The following is a 21102-nucleotide window of genomic DNA, read 5'->3' on the forward strand; positions in this document are numbered from 1 at the left end:
CTTGATGTCGCCAGTCCACCTGGTGGGGGAGTCGGGCGATGTGGGTGAGTTATTTCCGAAAACGGACGAATCCAAGCAACGACGCTTCAAAATGAACCAATCATCCACACATATATAAAAATCTTACATTCTTATTTATAAACATGGATTAATATTTAATTCTCATTTTTTTTAAGTAAAGTAGATCTAATCCCGACTGTTTAAAGTTCACTTTCCTTTGAAGAAAAAATTGAGATTAAATTCTTAAGCCATGTTTATAAAATACTAGCTGACGCCGCGCGATTTAATCCGCGTGGTTTCCGTTCCCGTAGGAATACAGGGATAATATATAGCTTATAGCCTTCCTCGATAAATGGGCTATCTAACACTAAAATAATTTTTCAAATCGGACCAGTAGTTCCTGAGATTAGCACGTTCAATCATACAAACAAACTCTTCAGCTTTTCTAATATAAGTGTATATAAGGACTTAAAAAAAATAACATAACTTACAACATAACGAAACGAATACTTGACGTTTTACTTCAGCTAGTTGCAACAACATATTTTTGAACATTTTATTTATTTTTCAATAATTTCCACAAATTTCTTAAATAGGCACCTAATTTTACTTTATTCGGCACTTATAAAGGCTTTATCAATCAGAACTATACTAACACTACTGTTACTTATTTCGATATCTTTGTAGATTATATTTGATAATATATTTTAATCAATTTATAGTCATATAAGAATAAAATCTGAAGAGTATGTTTGTTTGAAATGCCTGATCTCTATAATAATGCAAAATTCAGCACCTCCTTAGATTTATGCCAGCATCTTCGTAATTACAAGTAGACACGAGTTTTTTACCAATTGACCTCAATGAGTAAATAATTTTTTAAAAAGACTGCTCGCTTCGGTTTCATTACAAGACTTTTTTTAATTTTTAAAGCTTCCTCTACTTTCTTTGTCTTTACTCACTTTTTCTTCTTTAGGCTTTAAAAATTTTAATTACAGCAACTTCAGCATAGAAGAAACTAATTCAGGTTAGAAAATTTTCAAACTTCCAACAAGAAAACTAATACTAAAATTAGTTATTATTAATGACAGAAGGGCTGGCTCATTTTTTGCGCAAAGGATCAGCCCTGCTGGCTGATCTGACTGGCTGTCCAGCGCGGAAATGCAGTCAGTATTCTTGCCGCCAATCCACGTGGGCATGATTTGTATAGTTATTAGGATAAGTTAGCTTAAGTTCCTTATTGTATTCTTTCTCAATAAAAAAAATGGTTTTACATAATTAGCTGATTGTCTCTTCCACTTGCGTTTGATCTATTAAATACAGACAAATCTAGACACTTCTTCTTCTAAAAAAATCTTTGACGGCCTCAGGTATGTGCGGTGGATTTACTTGACGGAGGTCCTGGGTTCGATCCCCGGCTGGGCCAATTGAGGTTTTCTTAATTGGCTGGTGGGAGGCTTCGGCCGTGACTTACCACCCTACCGACAAAGACGTACCGCCAAGCGATTTAGCGTTCCGGTACGATGTCGTGTAGAAACCGAAAGGGGTGTGGATTTTCATCCTCCTCCTAAGAAGTTTGCCCGCTTCCATCTTAGATTGCATCATCACTTACAATCAGGTGAGATTGTAGTCAAGGGCTAACTTATAGAGAATAAAAAAAACATGAAATTTACCATCACACGTAAATATGCTATGGGAAATCGAACCCACGTCCTTAGATGCAAAAGCCTAAGTGCCACTACCAACCGTACCACGCGGCCGTCAATATGGCTTGCTTGATAGGTTATCTCTTAAGTTATCTTATGATCTGCCTGAACACTATCAGTCGTAGTATGTCGTTGACGGCCTTCGTGGCGCAGTGGTATGCACGGTGGATTTACAAAACGGAGGTCCTGGGTTCGATCCCCAGCTGGGCAGATTGAGATTTTCTTAATTGGTTAAGGTCTGGCTGGTGGGAGGCTTCGGCCGTGGCTAGTTACCACCCTACCGGCAAAGACGTACCGCCAAGCGATTTAGCGTTCCGGTACGATGTCGTGTAGAAACCAAAGGAGTGTGGATTTTCATCCTCCTCCTAACAAGTTAGCCCGCTTCCATCTTAGACTGCATCATCACTTACCATCAGGTGAGATTGTAGTCAAGGGCTAACTTGTCAAGAATAAAAAAAAAAAAATTTTAAGAAATTAAATATCACGTGTCTCAAACGGTGAAGGATAAACATCGTGAGGACCTGCATAGAATTTTCTTAATTCTCTGCGTGTGTGAAGTCTACCAATCCGAATTGGGCCAGCGTGGTGTACTATTGGCCTAAACCCTCTCATTCTGAGAGGAGACTCGAGCTCAGCAGTGCTTACTCTAAAAAGCGATAATTAACAGCGTGCCTGTGTTCTTTCTATTCATCGGTATGGATGCTGTACCAAACTGGCTCTTAAAGATTATTTTTTGACACCGCCTTCTAACCTTGTAACTTGGCGCCGTAACGCCTTACGTTACGAAGCGGTTTACACTCCCATGTAAAGATATCACTTCAAAAATTAAAAAAAAAACCGAGCTGAATGCATCGATCTCCTATTAAAAAGTGGATGCACATCAGCGACCAAAAAACGTCCCCACTCAATGAGAGCCAAACACAACTTCTTGACACTCAATTCAAGTAGTCGCATTTGCAAATTCAACCTTAAACTCAATCCTTAAGGTTGAATTCGCTCTGAGTTTGGGACTTTATTGAATATCGGACTATATTTAAAGGCCTTTAGGTATAATTTTCTTTACCAATAATTATATAACTGTCAAAGCAAAACTGGCCAGTTTTCAAGTGAAATTCTACATGATTGTGCGTCCTTTTATTCATCATCATCATCATCATCATATCAGCTGATGGACGTCCACTGCAGGACATAGGCCTTTTGTAGGGACTTCCAAACATCACAATACTGAGCAACCTGCATCCAGCGAATCCCTGCGACTCGCTTGATGTAGTCAGTCCACCTGGTGGGGGGTCGACCAACACTGCGGTTACTAGTGCGGGGTAGCCATTCCTGAATATATCCAGCCATGGCTGAATATCTAACTATATGAATGAATATACGCCAGAGAAGAGTTCTATTTGAATGATGAAAAATGACAAAGAATTTTTGTTATATAGAAGATATTATTTTTATCTATTACAACAGTAATCTGGCCAGATATGATTATATGATTATTTACACAAAGACCACACATACCTTATGAAATGTTCACGAGTGTAGTTCAGATAGTATCTGTGTTGATGTATTCATTTGGATGCTGTGAAATTTTCATTTAAATTGTTAAAATGTTTATACGCATAACTGGAGTGAAACGGCAAGTGATTATCTCGTCGTGCTGTGAGTAATTTGTTTTTTAATAAACACTGTGAAATATTTTCTGTCTTCTCAGTAAATATACAGTAGTAGTAGAGCCTTTTATGAATAGAAATGGTCCGAGGAAGTACTCACTAATATCTCTAGTTTGGTAAGCCGTAGATAATATAACGTAGTGAAATACAGAACTGCTGTCCTATTCACTATCTATTAGCCACCCAATATAACTATACTAATATTATAAAGCTGAAGAGTTTGTTTGTTTGAACGCGCTAATCTCAGGAACTACTGGTCCGATTTGAAAAATTCTTTCAGTGTTATATAGCCCATTTATCGGATAAGGTTATATATTATCCACGTATTACTACAAGAATGGGAACCACGTGGGTGAAACCACGCGGCGTCAGCTAGTTCAGTTTATTTTTTTTGTTAAAAAGATTTTATTTTCTTTACAGTATACCTTACCTTACCTTACCTGCCGATAGACGTCCACTGCTGGACATAGGCCTCTTGCATGGGCCTCCAAGCACAACGGTCTTGAGCCGCCAGCAAACAGCGGCTCCCTGCAACCCGCTTGATATCATCGTTCCACCTAGTGGGAGGTCGACCAACTGTGCGCTTTCCGGTGCGGGGTCACCATTCCAGTATATTAAATATATTGTATATATTTTTACAGTATACGTAGGCCAAATAATAAATGGATTCTCCGGTGCCTGGGCGGGGCCAGGCCTGCCATTACTGCGTGACCTTGAGCAGTCCCCACTGCCGTATCTGCTTACTGAATCTCAACTATCCTTCGTCGCTTCTTTAACTTATTTGGGAGCAATACCTGGTAAGAATTCATCAATACATAGTATAAAACAAAGCTTTCCTCTGCATCTGTATGTCTGTCTGACTGTGGTGCTTTTTACCAGAGATGTGATACGCTACGTTGTTATGGATGCGTTTGATATCCACCAATCATATTCATTGGTGCATAGCTTAGCACTAGTGGAAACGAATTCAACTAAAATATGTATTTTACTAGCGGACGCCCGCGACTTCATCCGCGTGGAATTTAGTTTTTCACAAATCCCTCGGGAACCATGGATTTTCCGGGATAAAAAGTAGCCTATGTGTAAATCCATGCTATAATATATCTTAATACCAAATTTCAGCTAATTCGCTTAAGTAGTCGAGACGTGAAAGAGTTACAAACATTCATATCATTAAAATCATCAGTTTTCGCAAATCTCGGGAAACCATGGATTTTTTCGGGATAAAAAGTAGTCTATGTTGTTATCTAGAGTAAAATCCATTTCCATTCTAAATTTTAGCCAAATCGCTTCAGTAATAGCGGCGTTAAAGAGTAACAAACATCTAAACATCCATACATACATCCAAACATCCATACAAACTTTCGCGTTTATCATATTAGTAGGATAGGATATGGAAGGATAAAAAACATATCTTAATTGTGCGTGATATGGATGCGTGCTAGGGACCGCCTTCAAAGTGATCAGAAGGAAGCACATACGACGTTATTTTAGCTTTTTAGTTTATTTTTGTAACTTTGAAGTCTGTTGAATTTGTTTGTATGACGGAAGTAGGTAGACCAAATTAATTTAATTGATCAATCATTTACTAATACGCTCGCAATATTTGCAATGTTTCAATATGAATATTTTCCATCATTTATTTCTTATCCCAAATAAATAACAGATGAGTTACTTGGGACAGGCGGGGGAGAGTGACTTGAGTGGAAAAGGGAAGTGTTTGTCAAAGGCGCCTTTAACCCTACATACAACGTTCACAAGTGCGTGACTCCACTCAAGGTCATTATCTGCCATTCTAGGGTCATATTTTAGTTACAATTCGATTTGTTAATTAAGGTGTCCTGAAAAATATTGTGAATCAGAATCTTTGTTCCACATTGGTTTTTTTATTTTTTAAATCCAGTTTTGAAGCCTTCTGCCAAAAATACCTATACACCTTTTATACACACCTTTTTTGGGCTTACCCCTTAAGATAAGAAGGAAGAGAAAAAGAAAAGAGAAATAATTTAGAGGCAGTTAGCACGATGTAATGCCACGCATTTCCGTGCTAACTCTGAAGATTAAAAAAAAACCCTTAATATAAGTCTATATTGTAACACTGATGCTAATTCCTATGGCATGCCGGGGCTGTACATAATAAAGCCGTTTTAAATACATAAACAATCTGCTATTTCAGGTACACACATAACAGCTTGGTTATCAAACACAAGAGGCAGGAAACCATGCCTGGTGATTGGTGGATTCGTGTCAGTATTGTCTTACGTATTCCTGGCGACAGCAAACAATCTGGCCATGTTGTATATCAGCAGATTCTTGGCAGGTGTCACTATTGGTATAGTTAATGTCATGAACTTGGTGTACATTGGTGAAATTGCGTGAGTAATGTAGTGGTGAATATTGTTGTTTTTTTTACCTTGAAGTTTTATAGTAACAACCCATATTCGGCTCACTATTGAGCACAAGTCTCCTCTCAGAATGCGAGGGGTTAGGCTAATAATCCACCACGCTGGCCCATATTAGAGAATTAAAAAAATATTTAGGTTTCCTTACAAAGTCACGATGTTTTTCCTTTATCGTTTGAGACACGTAATTTTTTTTTTAATTACGCCCTCCGAATCGAAGGTAGACGTCATATCCACTGGGCTATCACAATTACTCTTACATTTTGATTACGTATTAATGTTATAAAGATAATCACATTCATTATAATTTGTTGAAATATCCAACTTAAGGATTTAGGATTAAATTAAATGTTTTTAATTCTACACCAAAATGCATAATTACTGTGACTAGTTAATTTAGTAAATGTATTAGTAATGGAAATAGGCCAGACATGTCACTCGACTCACAGATGACCGCTGGTCAACCAAGATAACGAAATGGCCAGAACTGGTATATGAATTCACGAGGCATAGGCAGACCACGTTATTGGTGGGTCGACGACATAACGAATTTCACCCACAAAAACTGGCCAGTGAAGGCAAAAGACCGATCTAAATGGCTGCACCTGGAGAAGGCCTTCACCGAAAAGGGTTCTTTTTTAAATAAAAGAAAAGAAACCCCTTAAAATTATAATGCACTTATAAAATTAAAATATTATTATTTAATAATCAATTAATAACTATTAAGAATAAACAAAAGGCTTTTATTTATTTTACAATTTAGTTATTTTTTTTTTTATTCTTTACAAGTTAGCCCTTGACTACAATCTCACCTGATGGTAAGTGATGATGCAGCACCACCAGCCAGACCTGGACAAATTAAGAAAATCTCAATCTGCCCAGCCAGAGATCGAAACCAGGACCTCCGTCTTGTAAATCTACTGCGCATACCACTGCGCCACGTAGGCCGTCAAAAAGTTAACACAAATTTCTTTACATTAATCTAATCTAATCTGGGTATGATCCAGACGAAGAGATTGTCGGGGTTATTAAACCTATCATTCTTTTCCAGATCTCCAAAAATCAGAGGCATTCTGTTGACAGCGATAGGCATTTTCACCACTGTGGGAATGCTGATGATTTTCGCCGTAGGTCCATACCTATCATACAATGACATAATTTACGTTGGTATAATACTGGCCATAGCTTACTTATTCTTATTGATATGGATACCAGAGAGTCCTATTTTTTATGCAATACAAGGTATAATTATTTTTACGCTACTTTAGAAAATTTTAATTGGGATTTGCCAATACTTGTCTAATATGCAAAACATAAGTCATTGTTAGGTACTTTACGTTGAATGATAATCTTAATAATAATTCTTGATTCGATAGTTTTTCAGATAAGGGGAATGAATAGTTAATTTTTATTTAAATTCTAAAACTATCTATTTCAAAATTAGAAAAAAAATTAACATATTCTTATTTTATGTTTACTCTTCGTTTAATATATCACACGATGCAGTTTGTGAAAGTTTTTTTTTTCAACTTTCCATCTTGCCCTTATAAGTGCCCTCTACTCAGTGTTCATATGTTCACGGTAGACCTGTACGTTTGGGTCACAGGAATTTATATGTGTACCAAATTTCAGCTTAATTGGTTCTGTAGATTGACTGTGAGAGACGGACATTTGGATGTGTGCGAGTGATCATAAGGGTTCCGTTTTTATAGGTGCGTACGTATGTTCGAAACCCTTGTGATGCTTAACATCTCATTCACAATCACATTGACTATGAAAGGCTACATAAACATGGCAATTCTTCTCAAAAACCGATGGTTGAGAATCGACTGACTTTCACTTACGAGTATGCTAGCAAAAATTGATATTGCACTTTATCGATTCCTTGAAAAATAGCTTTGTTACACAGCTAATTTTCTCCATTAACATGTTCGCTGCGGTACAAGGTCAATTGACCTTGTACGTCTAGCCTGTTCAAGAGTTACGAGGTCGATGGACCTCGTACTGAACTACATAAACAATAAACAATAGCTTTATTACTAAAAGTTACATGCTTATTTAATGTAAGTATACTTAATCCAAAAAAATAAATGTGTAAATCCAAATAATTAATGTGATGGAAGTTGCACATAAAGTTTTAGTATGAGTTCAAAAATCCTTGTACCGACCGCACCAGAGGAAAGTACAGAAAAATCAATGCCACAGCGAAAGTGTTAAGTAAATGAATGCTAGGAGAGCTTAAGGTACCTGTTGGACTCAAATAAACTTTAACTATAAATTAAATTACAGGTAGAAACGAGGACGTAAACAAAGTACTACAAGATTTAGGCAGAACAGAAGATGTAGACAGAATAATAAAAGCACAAGAGGAATCTACAAAGACAAACAGAAGAAACAATATCCGAGATTGGATAGAATTGTTTTCAATTAAAAGCAATAGAAAAGCATTTTTCATTGTCACAATTATTAACATTTTACAACATAGCAGCGGTGTTTTGGCTATCATATATTTTTCCGCTGCCATTTTCAATTTAGCTGGATCTACGTTAGATTCTAATGTTGCTATGATAATTGTTATGTGTTTTAAATTAACTGGTGGTTTCATAACACCTTTCTTTATTGAAAGCGCTGGAAGGAAGATACTTTTATTGATATCAACTGCTATATGCTCTTTGACTATGGTGAGTTTTGCAGTTTTTTATATGCTTTTTTAAACTTGACCTGCTAGTGTAGGCCAAAGCTACATTAGAACCTTTTCTTGACGTTTGATGTGACTTGAATATTAGACACTGGCATATTTTAACGAAGTGTTACGTCCTCAGTCTTCTCCTCCTGGAGAGAGTGTTAAGCCTACGGTCCTGTTCATTATCTTTAGCATCCAATAGTTAAATATTATAACTTTATGACGCTAAACCCGTCCACCTGCGTGAAGGGTTTATGCTCCTTATAACGTCTTCTAATAAGGAGGAATTTTTGGATATATATGATGAACACACAGCTAAGAATAGATAAAATTTTATTTATTTTGCTATCATCCGCGAAAAGCCGAAGAACCCATGCGACAACGTCACCCAGGTCAATTTTTCTTTTTGAGTTTTTTTTTTGAGGATAATTGAGAGTATTTTGTCGCATGGGTTCGTCGGCTTTTCGCGGATGATAGCAAAATAAAAAAATCTTTATCTATTCATGATGAACTTCCGCATAGTAACGCCTGCTTCTATCCAATACACAGCTAAGAGCTTTAGTACCTAAAAAGTTATTTATTTTCATTTCCAGTTCACACTTGGTTTGTACTTTTACTTGGACAAAATAGGGCATCCAGTTGTAGATAAAATCAAATGGTTGCCGTTGGTGGTGCTAATATTATTCTACATTGGTTTCGATTCAGGTAATTCAATTCATTCTCTAGCATTAGTTTATTTTTCTCCACACATCAACCACCCAAATTCACCTTCAGTATATGCTGAAATTGGAACTACTGAGTAAAATTTGATACATGTTATCAAACATTATTCCAGCAATCCAAGAACAAACTGGCTAAGGAAGTGTAAAATAGTGTGAGTTTCAAATTTGTCGGATAGAGAGAAATATAAATTTCTCTCTATCCGACGCAATAAAACAATAAATAAATAGCGATGAATTTGAAAATTACAATGTTGAGTTTGTAAATTATCGTTCTAAGTAGCTTACCTGAAGTTTTTTCGATCTAAAGTTACGAATCTTCAGTTTCAATCACTATTATGCAGGACTGCATAATAGTGCAGGACTTTTGTAGGGACTTCCAAGCATATTTTGTTGGTCCATCTACAAAGAATTGCCCGATACGGACAACGCTGGGCATGCGGGTTGGTTAGCGCAGGGCCAGAATTCTCGCACCGGTGTCAATGCTGCCCGACACCGGCCTGTGCCATTTAAAAATCTAGCCAATGTGAATAAACATACCCCCATTTGTTTGTCGCCAAAGCCTCATAAGTCCATCTGCAGGGTGCACCACGAGCAGGTGATGTTGGCAGTTGGGGAGACTGACTGGTACTAGCTTACCCTTACTGTACCTGTAACATTTTCTATATTCTGTGGTTTAATTCAATATTTTTTCTTGCAGGTTTTGGGATAATTCCAAACGCGTTAGTCGGTGAAATGTTTACACCCAATGTCAGGAGCAAAGGTTCTACAGTGGCTCTAACAACGTCGTATTTGTGTGGGTTTGGGATAACAACGGCTTTTGGGGCGTTATTGGAAATTATCGGAGGTCACGTGGCGTTTTGGTTCTTCTCTGGAACATGCGCTTGCGCCTTTTTGTTCACTGCATTCTTTATACCGGAAACAAAAGGAAAAACTTTGTTGGACATTCAAGCCGCTTTGTAATTGTACTCATTTTATTTTTATTCTATGACAAGTTAGTCTTTGACTACGATCTCACGACTTACCTTATCAGCCGATAGACGTCTATTGCTGGACTGCTCTTGCATAACGATCTCGAGCCGCCAGCATCCAGCAGCTCCCTGCAACCCGCTTGATATCCTCGGTCCACCTAGTGGGGGGTCGACCGACACTGCGTTTTCCGGTGCGGGGTCGCCATTCCAGCATCTTGAGACCCCAACGTCCATCGGCTCTTAAATGGCGAGCTTAATTGGAAGAGGTATAAGTTTATACTATCCATTCTATCGGTTTCATCTGATCATGCGAAATGACCATTTGAACTCTTATTGGACACTTCATCCCTTAGAGAGCCGTTCCGTCCTCTATCTTTCTTTCAGTCTTGGGGTCACATCAGGCGATGCTTCTGCGCTCGCCCAACCCTATTTTTGCTTACAAGAAGACGAGTCTAATGAAGATGACATTAATGAACCGTCGTAGAGTGTAACGGAACCTTCATTCCCCACCACTCAATCCCTCTCCCAGCGCGCACGTCGCGCAGCCGCTTCGCAGTTTGGATCGTGCCGCGATGCAAGAACCAGCTCATGACTAAGGGCCCCGTATGGGTTCGAAACTAGTCGGTCATACTCCGACCTAATATCACGTGAGTTTTAGCCGTGTTTCATAATCAATTAATAAAAAAATTCAAGTTAAATTTACTGCACCCAATTTACTAAATGAATGACTGTAGCACGTTGGTTTGAGGGAAAACAATATAATGTTTACTTTGCTTATTTGACTGTCGTATTTCACTTTGAAACGCGTATGAATTGTATTTACATTGTTGAAGTTAATTTTGAATTATAATTGTGTACATTTAACGAATACAATATTTAAATTTGAAAGCTAGTGTTTCATTTAAATTAATTAATTTGTCTGTCTGTATGTCTGACTTTTTGTTGGCCGCCACGCCAAAACTACTGAATAAATTCAATTAATCAATCCTTTGGTAGCCGCGTGGATCAATTTGGTCATCATGGACTTAGCTGCAGCAGAAGCGCTGGTCGTTTGTATCGCCACGGTACTATTAACGATATAATTCGTCGCCCACTGGCCACTGCAGCTATTCCTGCGCAATTAGAACCTCCCGGTTTGTTCAGGGATGACGGCAAGAGGCCTGATGGGATGACAATAGTGCCGTGGTCTATGGGGCGTGCTTTAGTATGGGACGCAACCTGCGTAGATACGTTGGCAGCGTCTCATCTATCACGCACGTCCCAAACGCCTGGCGCAGTTGCTGAATACGCTCAATTTTGTAAGCGTCGTAAATACTCGGTCATGTCGAATGACTATGTATTTGTGGCGCTTGCCTTTGAGACTTTAGTTCCATAGTCAACCGATACTAAAAATTTTTCAATGCTATGTCTGACAAGTTGGTCCATGCTTCAGGTGACCCAAGAGCTGGCGCTTATTTGGCCCAAAGGTTAAGCCTTGCTATCCAGAGGGATAATAGTGCTAGTGTACCTTGCCTCTTTGTGAATTAGACGGTGTGTATTTGTTATAATTATTTTATTTATTATAAATTTAAATTAATAAGTGATTTAGTTCCGTCCAGTAAAGAATTTCTAAACGACTATACCCTCTATTGTAATAAGGTTTTCTATTGATGTATGATTTTATAATTTTGATAACATTGGAAATAATAAGAAGAATTAATCAATTTTGCCACGATTTGAGTTCATACATTATGAAAAATTACATAATCTTTACTCATCTTAAACTGGCATTGTCCAGAATTAAGACTTCATAATCAAGCATCTTTTAATAGCTAATCGACCGATCATGATGAAGCTTTTAGAAAAAATCAATTGAGCTAGTATCCGATCGGTTATGGAGTAAAAGGTACTGTATGTATTAGAAAATAACCTCCTCCTTTTAAAGTCGGTTAAAAACAAGTTTTCATTCTCTACAAGTTAGCCATTGACTACAATCTCACCTGATGGTAAGTGATGATGCAGTCTAAGATAAAAGCGGGCTAATTTGTTAGTAGGATGAAATTCACACTCCTTTTAGTTTTTACACGAAATCGTACCGGAACGCACGCACTAGCTTGACAACTTCGTTCGTAACACTCCCGACGGTTCGCGCGAGCCGGGGGGCGTGTAACGATGAATGAAAACGACTGATTCACCAGACTTCCCCGCACGCACAATGTCACACCCGCGTAGTCTTTCTCCCCGTCGCCCGCATATCATGAATGTCATCAACGTACTTGCCAGACTATAGTCGCTTCTTGTACCTACATAATGGCGAAAATATTTTTTAATGTTTCGAAGATATTTCATATCTAAGTAATCTGGCTAGATATGAGATAAAGCATGATTGTATCCACAAAACCTTATTAAATAATACTCGACTGAGACAGCCCGCGTTATATGTGGATAAATTCATTTGGATGCTGTGAAATTTTAATTTAAATTGTTAACATGTTTGTACGCATAACTGGAGTGAAACGGCAAGTTATTATCTCTTCATGTTGTAAGTAATTTATTAAAAACATTAAAAAGGGTATTCTGGTGAAAGAAGGGGTGGATTTTCGCAAAGGATCAGCCTACCTATCCGGCGGAAATGCAGCCAGTATTCTTGTCACCATTCTACCTGGGCATGACTTGTGTAAGATAAGTTAGTTTAAGTTCCTAATTATTTCTCAAGAAAAAAAAAGATATTGATACCTTTTTTGAAGACAACATGGCAGTAAGAAGAACTGTATTATTTAATAAGATGAATGCACTGTTTAAACGTTCTAGTAGCGCCGGTCCGAAGTAAATTTTAAAATGGAGCGAGATCCAATTAAGGCGCCTCTCCTGTTTCCTAATAATATGTAGATACCTATAACAAATTATGAGTGTAAAGTAATGGAACGCGAAGATCTTGACCATACTCTGGGGTGAATTGAAAATTAGGCGCAGTACTGTGTACGGTTGAGTAGGATTACATTTTCGGCGCTCTAGGATTTGGCGCCTGGAGCGACTGCTCCGTTCGCCGTATGGACGGGCTATTTCTACATTAAAGATTCTCCTTCTTCTTCACAGTATATATAGGACAAATAATAAATGGATATTCTGGTGCCTGGGCGGGACCAGGCCTGCCATTACTACGTGACCTTGAGCAGTCCCCACTGCCGTATCTGCTTACTGAATCTCAACTATCCGTCGTCGCTACATTAACTTATTTGGGAGCTATAGCTGGTAAGCACAATTCAATAGTTTTAATAACATTAATGAGTCATGATAGCCCGGTTGATATGTCCTCTGCCTCTGATTCAGGAGGGTGTGGGTTCGAATTTGGTTCGGGGCTTGCACCACCAACTTTTCAGTTTCATTTTAAGAAATTAAATATCACATGTCTCAAACGGTGAAGGAAAACATCGTGAGGAAACCTGCATACCTGAAAATTTTCATAATTCTCTGCGTGTGTCTGCCAATCTGCATTGGGCCAGCGTGGTGGACTATTGGCCTCACCCCTCTCATTCTGAAAGGAGACTCGAGATAAGTAGTGAGCCGAATATGGGTTTGAGCCATTGATAATTATCATTATAGAGGTAAAAATTGTGAGGTTGTAGGGACTAATCTACTACCTATCATCAACAATGAAATGCAATTTTATTTAATGTTAATGACTTAATTTATTTAATATTATCAGGATATATATTTGGAAAAGAAATTTCGACCTACGAGTATGTTTACGATTTGGCTCGAAACTATTCCTTAAGTCCAAAACAATTTACGTACCCTTATATTGTTACAATAATTTCTTGATTTCTTCATGTCTGTTAATATAATTCTAACTAATCATACTAAACAGTTTATCTAATCGTTTTAGGACATCAATAAAATAATTTTGTGGAGTATATTTTAAACTTGTTATCTTTATGTTACACTAGATGACACCGCGCGGTTTTACGCGCGTGGTTCTCGTTTCCGGAAGAATACGGGGATAATATACAGCCTATAGCCTTCCTCGATAAATGGGTTATCTAACACTGAAAGAATTTTTCAAATCGGACTAGTAGTTCCTGAGATTAGCGCGCTCAATTAAACAAACAAACTCTTCAGCTTTATATATTAGTATAGATATAATTTAAGTTACTAATATCTAACCACGTTTCCGCTTTTGTATCATGACAAGCAGGACACACTCATTAAAAAGTCTTCTGTCTTCAAGCTTTGGGGTTTGACGATTTGAAGACCCGATTTAAATTCTGCTGCCCAACCAAGCTGTATTCTTCTATCAGCTTCCTTATCGAAGTTATTAAGATAAGTTATAAGTTAGATTAAGATTTATCATCATCAATATCAACCCATATTTGGCTCACTGCTGAGCACGAGTCTCTCCTCAGAATAAGAGGGTTTAGGCTAATAGTCCACCGCGCTAACCCAATGCGGATTGGCAGACTTCACACACGTAGAGAATTGAGAAAATTCTCAAGTTTGCAGGTTTCCTTTTTTTTTATTCTTTACAAGTTAGCCCTTGACTACAATCTCACCTGATGGTAAGTAATGCAATCTAAGATAGAAGCAGGCTAATTTGTTAGGAGGAGGATGAAAATCCACACCCCTTTCGGTATCTACACGGCATCGTATCGGAATGCTAAATCGTCTTTGCCGGTAGGGTGGTAAATAGCCACGGTCGCTAACCACCAACCAGACCTAGACCAATTTAGAGAACCTCAATCTGCCCAGCCAGGGATCGAACCCAGGACCTCCGTCTTGTAAATCCACCGCGCCTACCACTGCGCCACGGAGGCCGTTAAATCTTTATTCAAATTCCTCACGATGTTTTTTTCACCGTTTGAGTTAAAGATTACATTCTTCAATTTCAGGTGCATATATAATAACTTGGTTATCAAACACGAGGGGCAGGAAGCCATGCCTGATAGCTGGTGGAGTGATGTCAGTGGTGTCCTATGTGTTCATGGCGACTGCTAAAACCTTGGCCCTGATGTGTATCAGTAGACTCTTGACAGGTGTCGCACTTGGTATCATTAATGTTATGAACTTGGTGTATATTGGTGAAATGGCGTGAGTATCATCATCACCGTCATCATCATCATCATCATCATCATCATCATCATCATTATCAACCCATATTCGCTGCTCGAGCTCGAGTCTCCTCTCAGAAATTATGTAATTTTAAGTAGTAATTCAATCTAATGGAGGAATAATAATCGGGTGGAGTAATGTCAGTGGTATCCTACATGTTTATGGTGACTGCTAAAACCTTGGCCCTGATGTGTATCAGTAGACTCTTGACAGGTGTCGCACTTGGTATCATTAATGTCATGAACTTGGTGTACATTGGTGAAATGGCGTGAGTATCATCATCATCGTTATCATCATCGTCATCGTCATCATCATCATCATCATCATCATCATCATCATCATCATCATCATCATCATCGTCATCATCAGGGGTTAGGTCATTAGTCCACCACGCTGACTTCACACACGCAGAGAATTAAGAAAAATTCTCTGGTGTGCAGGTTTACTCACGATGTTTTCCTTCACCGTTTGAGACACGTGATGTTTAATATAACCTCTGCTTCCGATTTCGGAGGGTGTAGGTTCGAATCTGGCCCGGGGTATACGTGGCGTGAGTATGTGGCTTTATTATTATAAATAAATATATATTCGTTCCAACAATATTCACTAACTTTATTACTTCTTCATCATCATCATTATCATATCAATTGATGGACGTCCACTGCAGGACATAGGGTTGCCAACATTTTTTGAAATAAATATAGTATGCTTCAAGAAAATATAGTATTTTACGTTTATTTTCATAAAACCATTAACCTACATGAGTTTGTTGATTTTTTACATCAGGTTTTTTTGACTAAATTATAATCAGGGCCGGACCGTCCATACGGCGAACGGAGCGGTCGCTCCAGGCGCCAAATCCTAGGGGGCGCCGAAATGGTAAAGACAAGATCGAAAAGAAATTTATGTGATGAACTTACGTGCGCGAAAGGCGCCATAATTGGATCTCGCTCCATTCTAAAATTTACCTCGGTCCGGCGCTGATTATAATTGTCATATATTATGATTTTTACATGCAATTTTTAAAAGTATTAAAAACTTTGGTTTTTAATAATTTAAAAAATGCATATTTTCTTTTTTATACCGTTTGCTTAATTTACGAGACTCGTTATTACGCTATTGCATCTGTCAAAAACTAATGTATATAAAGTTTCACAATGAAACATTTGTTTCTTAGATTTCAGTACTAAAAATATAGTATTTTTGCGTACTATATATTTCTTCAATAGAATATAGTACGCAGACCCAAAATATAATGCAATACTACATATTATAGTACGGTTGGCAACCCTAGACATAGGCCTCTTGTAGGGACTACCAATCATCAAGATCATGAGCCGCCTGTCATCAGTCCACCTGATGATTGGTCTACCAACATTGCGCTTTCTGTACTCAGATATATAAAATAACCCTGCCGACCAATTTAGAAAGCAGAAAATTCTTTATACACAATTGAATTAATGAATGAATTAAAACCATATCCATGGCAATACGTTAGTAAAGTAGACGAGGATTTATACTTGTAGTGATTGTGTCTATTAAATATATACCTATATGTGCCTATGTTCATTGTGGCATGTATACTGGTAGTGGGGGCAATCAGTCAGTCTGTGAGAGTTATTGGTCGAGAGCAGACGTGCGCTGCCTGCGATACGAGTGTAGGGATGAGCCAGTGATTTGTTTCTATTACAATATGACATTCTAATATTAGGAGTAATGCTTGACTTTCATTTAATCTATAATTATTCTTTTTTTTTTTTAATTATTATTTATCATGTTTTATGTACTCTGACGTAGACTAACTTTCGTTTTGATATGTCATGTATAATTTTAAATTTAAATTTTATTTCGTAATTAAAACAATTGTATGATTGTGGGTAAGTAATATATACTCAAACAATTATATTTACTGTAAAATTTGCGCGTCATTTATATGGCAATACACTATGACTTTATATTTGTATGACCATCTTGTATATTTAAGTGTATTATGGCAAATAAAGTTTATTTCAATAAGAACGAGAGCCCTTACAATACCCATTATATTTTTCAGATCTCCAAGAATCAGAGGCATACTATTGACGGGTATAGGTATTTTCAACAATGTTGGTATAATGCTGATATATGCCGTAGGATCATATCTAACTTACTATGGGATTATTTACGTTGGATTTGCATTGAGCATAGCTCACATATTATCCTTAATATGGATACCAGAGAGTCCTATGTTCTATGCAATACAAGGTACTTGTTGGATATTACTTTTGCTCTAAGCAATTTTGGATCTGTTAACACAATATGTGTTTCTTATTTGTTTATTAAGTATACGTTACAATTTTTATCATTTTGTTTGACTCGTAAACTATCGATGACTTCGAGATGTTAACAATAATAATCGGGACCAGCATCTCTTCCAAGTTCAGTGGTATCACACCTTTTCCACTCTGGGCCCATATTTCAGTGAAAATATTTTTAAAGAAAAGAACTTAGTATCAGTTTATATCCCGATCCAGAAGTTGTCACCATCCAATAAGTCAGTACTTGCAGCGCTGCAGATATGTGGACTTATGAAATGAAATTCATTATGGGATGGTGAGTAGCTAGCATAACTTGTAATCAGTGATCGGAACCGGCTTCTTAACTTACTTACGTTATCAACCCATTTCGGCTCACTGCTGAGCTCGAGTCTCCTCTCAGAATGAGAAGGGTAACTTACTTAACTTCGAAATTCGGAGTTATACTAACTTTCCAACTCTTACATAAAAAAGAAAAGAACTCAATATCACTTTATACCAATATATAGGTTTGAACTTGAATCTAGGACCTTGTGATCCCAAAACACATACGCTAAACAATGAAGTAACGAGACTTAGGTCACTAAAGGCTCAATCAATTAATTAATGAAAAAGTTAATACTAAAAAGTATATAGATCTGCTTTTAACTACTTTCAATTACTTATTGAAAGAGGTTCTTAGAATCATCATCAGACTCAAACATTTTGTAACCTCAAGTTAAATTTACAGATAAAAATGAGGATGTAAAAAAAGTACTACAAGATTTAGGCAGAGCAAATGACGTAGACAAAATAATAAAAAGTCAAAAAGAATCCACTGATGAAAATAAAGGAAATAATATCCAAGATTGGATTGATTTGTTTTCACTCAAAAGTAACAGAAAAGCTTTATTTACTGTAACATTTATTAACGCTTTGCAACACTGCAGTGGTGTTTTGGCTGTCATATTCTTTTCCGCTACTATTTTTGAATTAGCTGGATCTACGTTGGAATCTAACATTTCCATGATCATTATTATGTGTTTTAAATTGGTTTTATAACACCTTTCTTTATTGAAAGCGCTGGAAGGAAACTACTTTTATTAATATCAACGGCTATATGTTCTTTAACTATGGTAAGTTGTATGTTAACATAAGCTTTTGTTAATCTTGCTATGATATTTATATGTTAGCCCTTGACTACAATTTCGCCTGAGTTAGTTAGGTGGAAGAGATCTAACTTGTTAGGAGGAAGATGAAAATCCACACCCCTTTCGATTTCTACACGACATACCGAAACGTTAAATCGCTTGGCGGTACGACATTGCCGGTAGGGTGGTAACTAGCCACGGCTCCAAGCCTCTCGCCAGCCAGACTTGGATCAATTAAGAAAACCTCAATCGGCCACGGAGGCCGTCAAAAGTTCACGGAAAACGCAAGGTTGGGAAATTGGTGGATTTATATTATCATGGATTTATATTTGGTGGATTTATATTACAAAATCAAATGTTGTCACCTTAATCCCGTCAAATCGTGTTGATTTAGCTCCATTTCCGCTGTTCACGAACTCGCACCTAAGTATTTGTGTTACAAAAAGTACTTTGTTTTATTTTTCAGTTCACATTAGGCTTGTACTTTTACTTGGATCGAATAGGGAATCCAGTTGTCGATATAATCAACTGGTTGCCGTTGGTGGTGCTAATCTTATTCTACATTGGTTACGATTCAGGTAATTACATCGATCTAACATATACTAACTGGGTACTCGAATTATATTAACGGTGATAGTGAGGAGCAAGTGGCTATACCATAATTCATTCTAATTAGAAGCATGTGTTGCTGCCCGAACCGATTAATTTATTTAGTCACACTACTGAACTGCTACAGTCTTCTTAATTCTTATGTTTTTGCAATTTTTTATATTTAACTGTAAAGTAAACTTTATTTAAAGTAGGCTCCAAAATTACAAAAGTGTGTACAATATGATTTACGATGACTTTTGGATTAGTACAAAACATTTTACTGCTTCTTGATTTGCTGATGTTATGGAATGTACGAGTATTTCCATGATTCTTTTAATAACATTTTCAGTTAAATAAACTTTAATCATTTTATGTGTTACAGGTTTTGGGATAATTCCAAATGCGCTAATCGGAGAAATGTTTACACCCAATGTCAGAAGTAAAGGTTCCACAGTGGCGTTAACAACGTCGTATCTATGTGGATTTGGAGTGACAACGGCTTTTGGGGCATTGTTGGAAATAATCGGAGGTCATATAGCATTCTGGTTCTTCTCTGTAAAGTGTGCTTGCGCTTTTTTGTTCACTGCGTTCTTTATACCGGAAACAAAAGGAAAAACTTTGATGGATATTCAAGACGATTTGTAGCATTTTGTGAATCTTGGAAATAAAATTAGAAGAACTTCCTAAAGTTATTTTTTGTTCGATGACAACCTTATCTATACTAATATTATAAAGCTGAAGAGTTTGTTTGTTTGTTTGTTTGATTGAACGCGCTAATCTCAGGAACTATTGGTCCGATTTGAAAAATTCTTTCTGTTATAAATGTATATATATCGCCTATTTTGCGAGGAAAGCTATAGGCTATATATTATTTCCGTATTCCTACGGGAACGGGAACCACGCGAGTGAAATCGCGCGGCGTCAGCTAGTTTGTAATAAATTTAATGTATAACGTTTTGTTTGTTTGTAGTTAATTTGTAGAGAGTCGGATTCTTTTAAAAGAGCAACTGTCGACTTGCTTGCTAGCTCTTCACAGCAGAACCTGCCTTCCGAACCGTTAGCAAAGTCTTGTAAGTAAGTCAAGTTTGTAAGCTAAGCTAACTAAGTTAAATTAGTTAACCAAGTCTACTTGAAATATACTTTAAATTGCACCAAATATTGATGTACCGAATGACTGCAGCAGATTAGTTTGAAGGGAAATAATATGTTTACTTTGGCCGAGCGAAACACTATTTTATGTGTTTACTTATTTGAATGTCGTATTTCATTTTGGAAATCGTTGAATTATGTAATTATTGTAATTATTTACATTTTAATTTAATTCTGAGTTATAATTATTGCTGTGCAATTTACGCATACAGTGAATATTATAAATTAGAATCCAGTGTATATATATACATGGAAAATAACAAATGAATAAAATATGTACTAAATGTGTAAATATTTTGAGTTTGAGTGATATAGAGATAACTGATCTAATATAATTTCCTAATGTTTACTATTATCCAATCTATTTGCATTGTTATTAATTATTTAGCCGATTAAAATAAAAAAATATTATTCAATAGCAAATTGGTAGACATAACTGAAATAATATAATCTCCTATTTTTTACTGTTATCCAACCAATTTGCATTGGTATTAATTATTTAGCCGATTAAAATAAAAAATATATTATTCAATAGCAAATTGGTAGATATAACTGAAATAATATAATCTCCTAATGTTTACTGTTATGCAACCTATTTGCATTGGTATTAATTATTTAGTCGATTAAAATGAAAAAATATTATTCAATAGCAAATTGGTAGACATAACTGAAATAATATAATCTCCTATTGTTTACTGTTATCCA

General features: G+C 36.8%; 1 protein-coding gene across 1 annotated transcript; it reads left to right on the plus strand.

The window, feature by feature from the left end:
- Positions 1 to 4: 4 nt before the first annotated feature.
- Positions 5 to 19964, plus strand: LOC112045416 (facilitated trehalose transporter Tret1). Its single transcript, XM_052888875.1, has 10 exons — positions 5 to 44; positions 4015 to 4170; positions 5550 to 5748; positions 6827 to 7017; positions 8065 to 8117; positions 9052 to 9163; positions 9878 to 10136; positions 18588 to 18642; positions 19124 to 19235; positions 19631 to 19964. Exons 1-10 carry the CDS (start codon positions 5 to 7, stop codon positions 19891 to 19893), a joined length of 1440 nt encoding a protein of 479 aa, XP_052744835.1. The 3' UTR covers positions 19894 to 19964.
- The last annotated feature ends 1138 nt before the right edge of the window (positions 19965 to 21102 follow it).

This window comes from Bicyclus anynana, chromosome 24 (genome assembly GCF_947172395.1).
Source record: "Bicyclus anynana chromosome 24, ilBicAnyn1.1, whole genome shotgun sequence".
Classification (NCBI taxonomy): Eukaryota; Metazoa; Arthropoda; class Insecta; order Lepidoptera; family Nymphalidae; genus Bicyclus; species Bicyclus anynana.

Bases quoted from the DNA above. Each gene is read 5' to 3' on its own strand.
- LOC112045416 (XM_052888875.1), top strand. From the start codon at position 5: ATGTCGCCAGTCCACCTGGTGGGGGAGTCGGGCGATGTGG. The intron at 5,749-6,826 runs GTGAGTAATGTA...ATTCTTTTCCAG, and splicing joins GTGTACATTGGTGAAATTGC to ATCTCCAAAAATCAGAGGCA. The intron at 10,137-18,587 runs GTAATTGTACTC...CTTTATTGAAAG, and splicing joins TTGGACATTCAAGCCGCTTT to CGCTGGAAGGAAACTACTTT.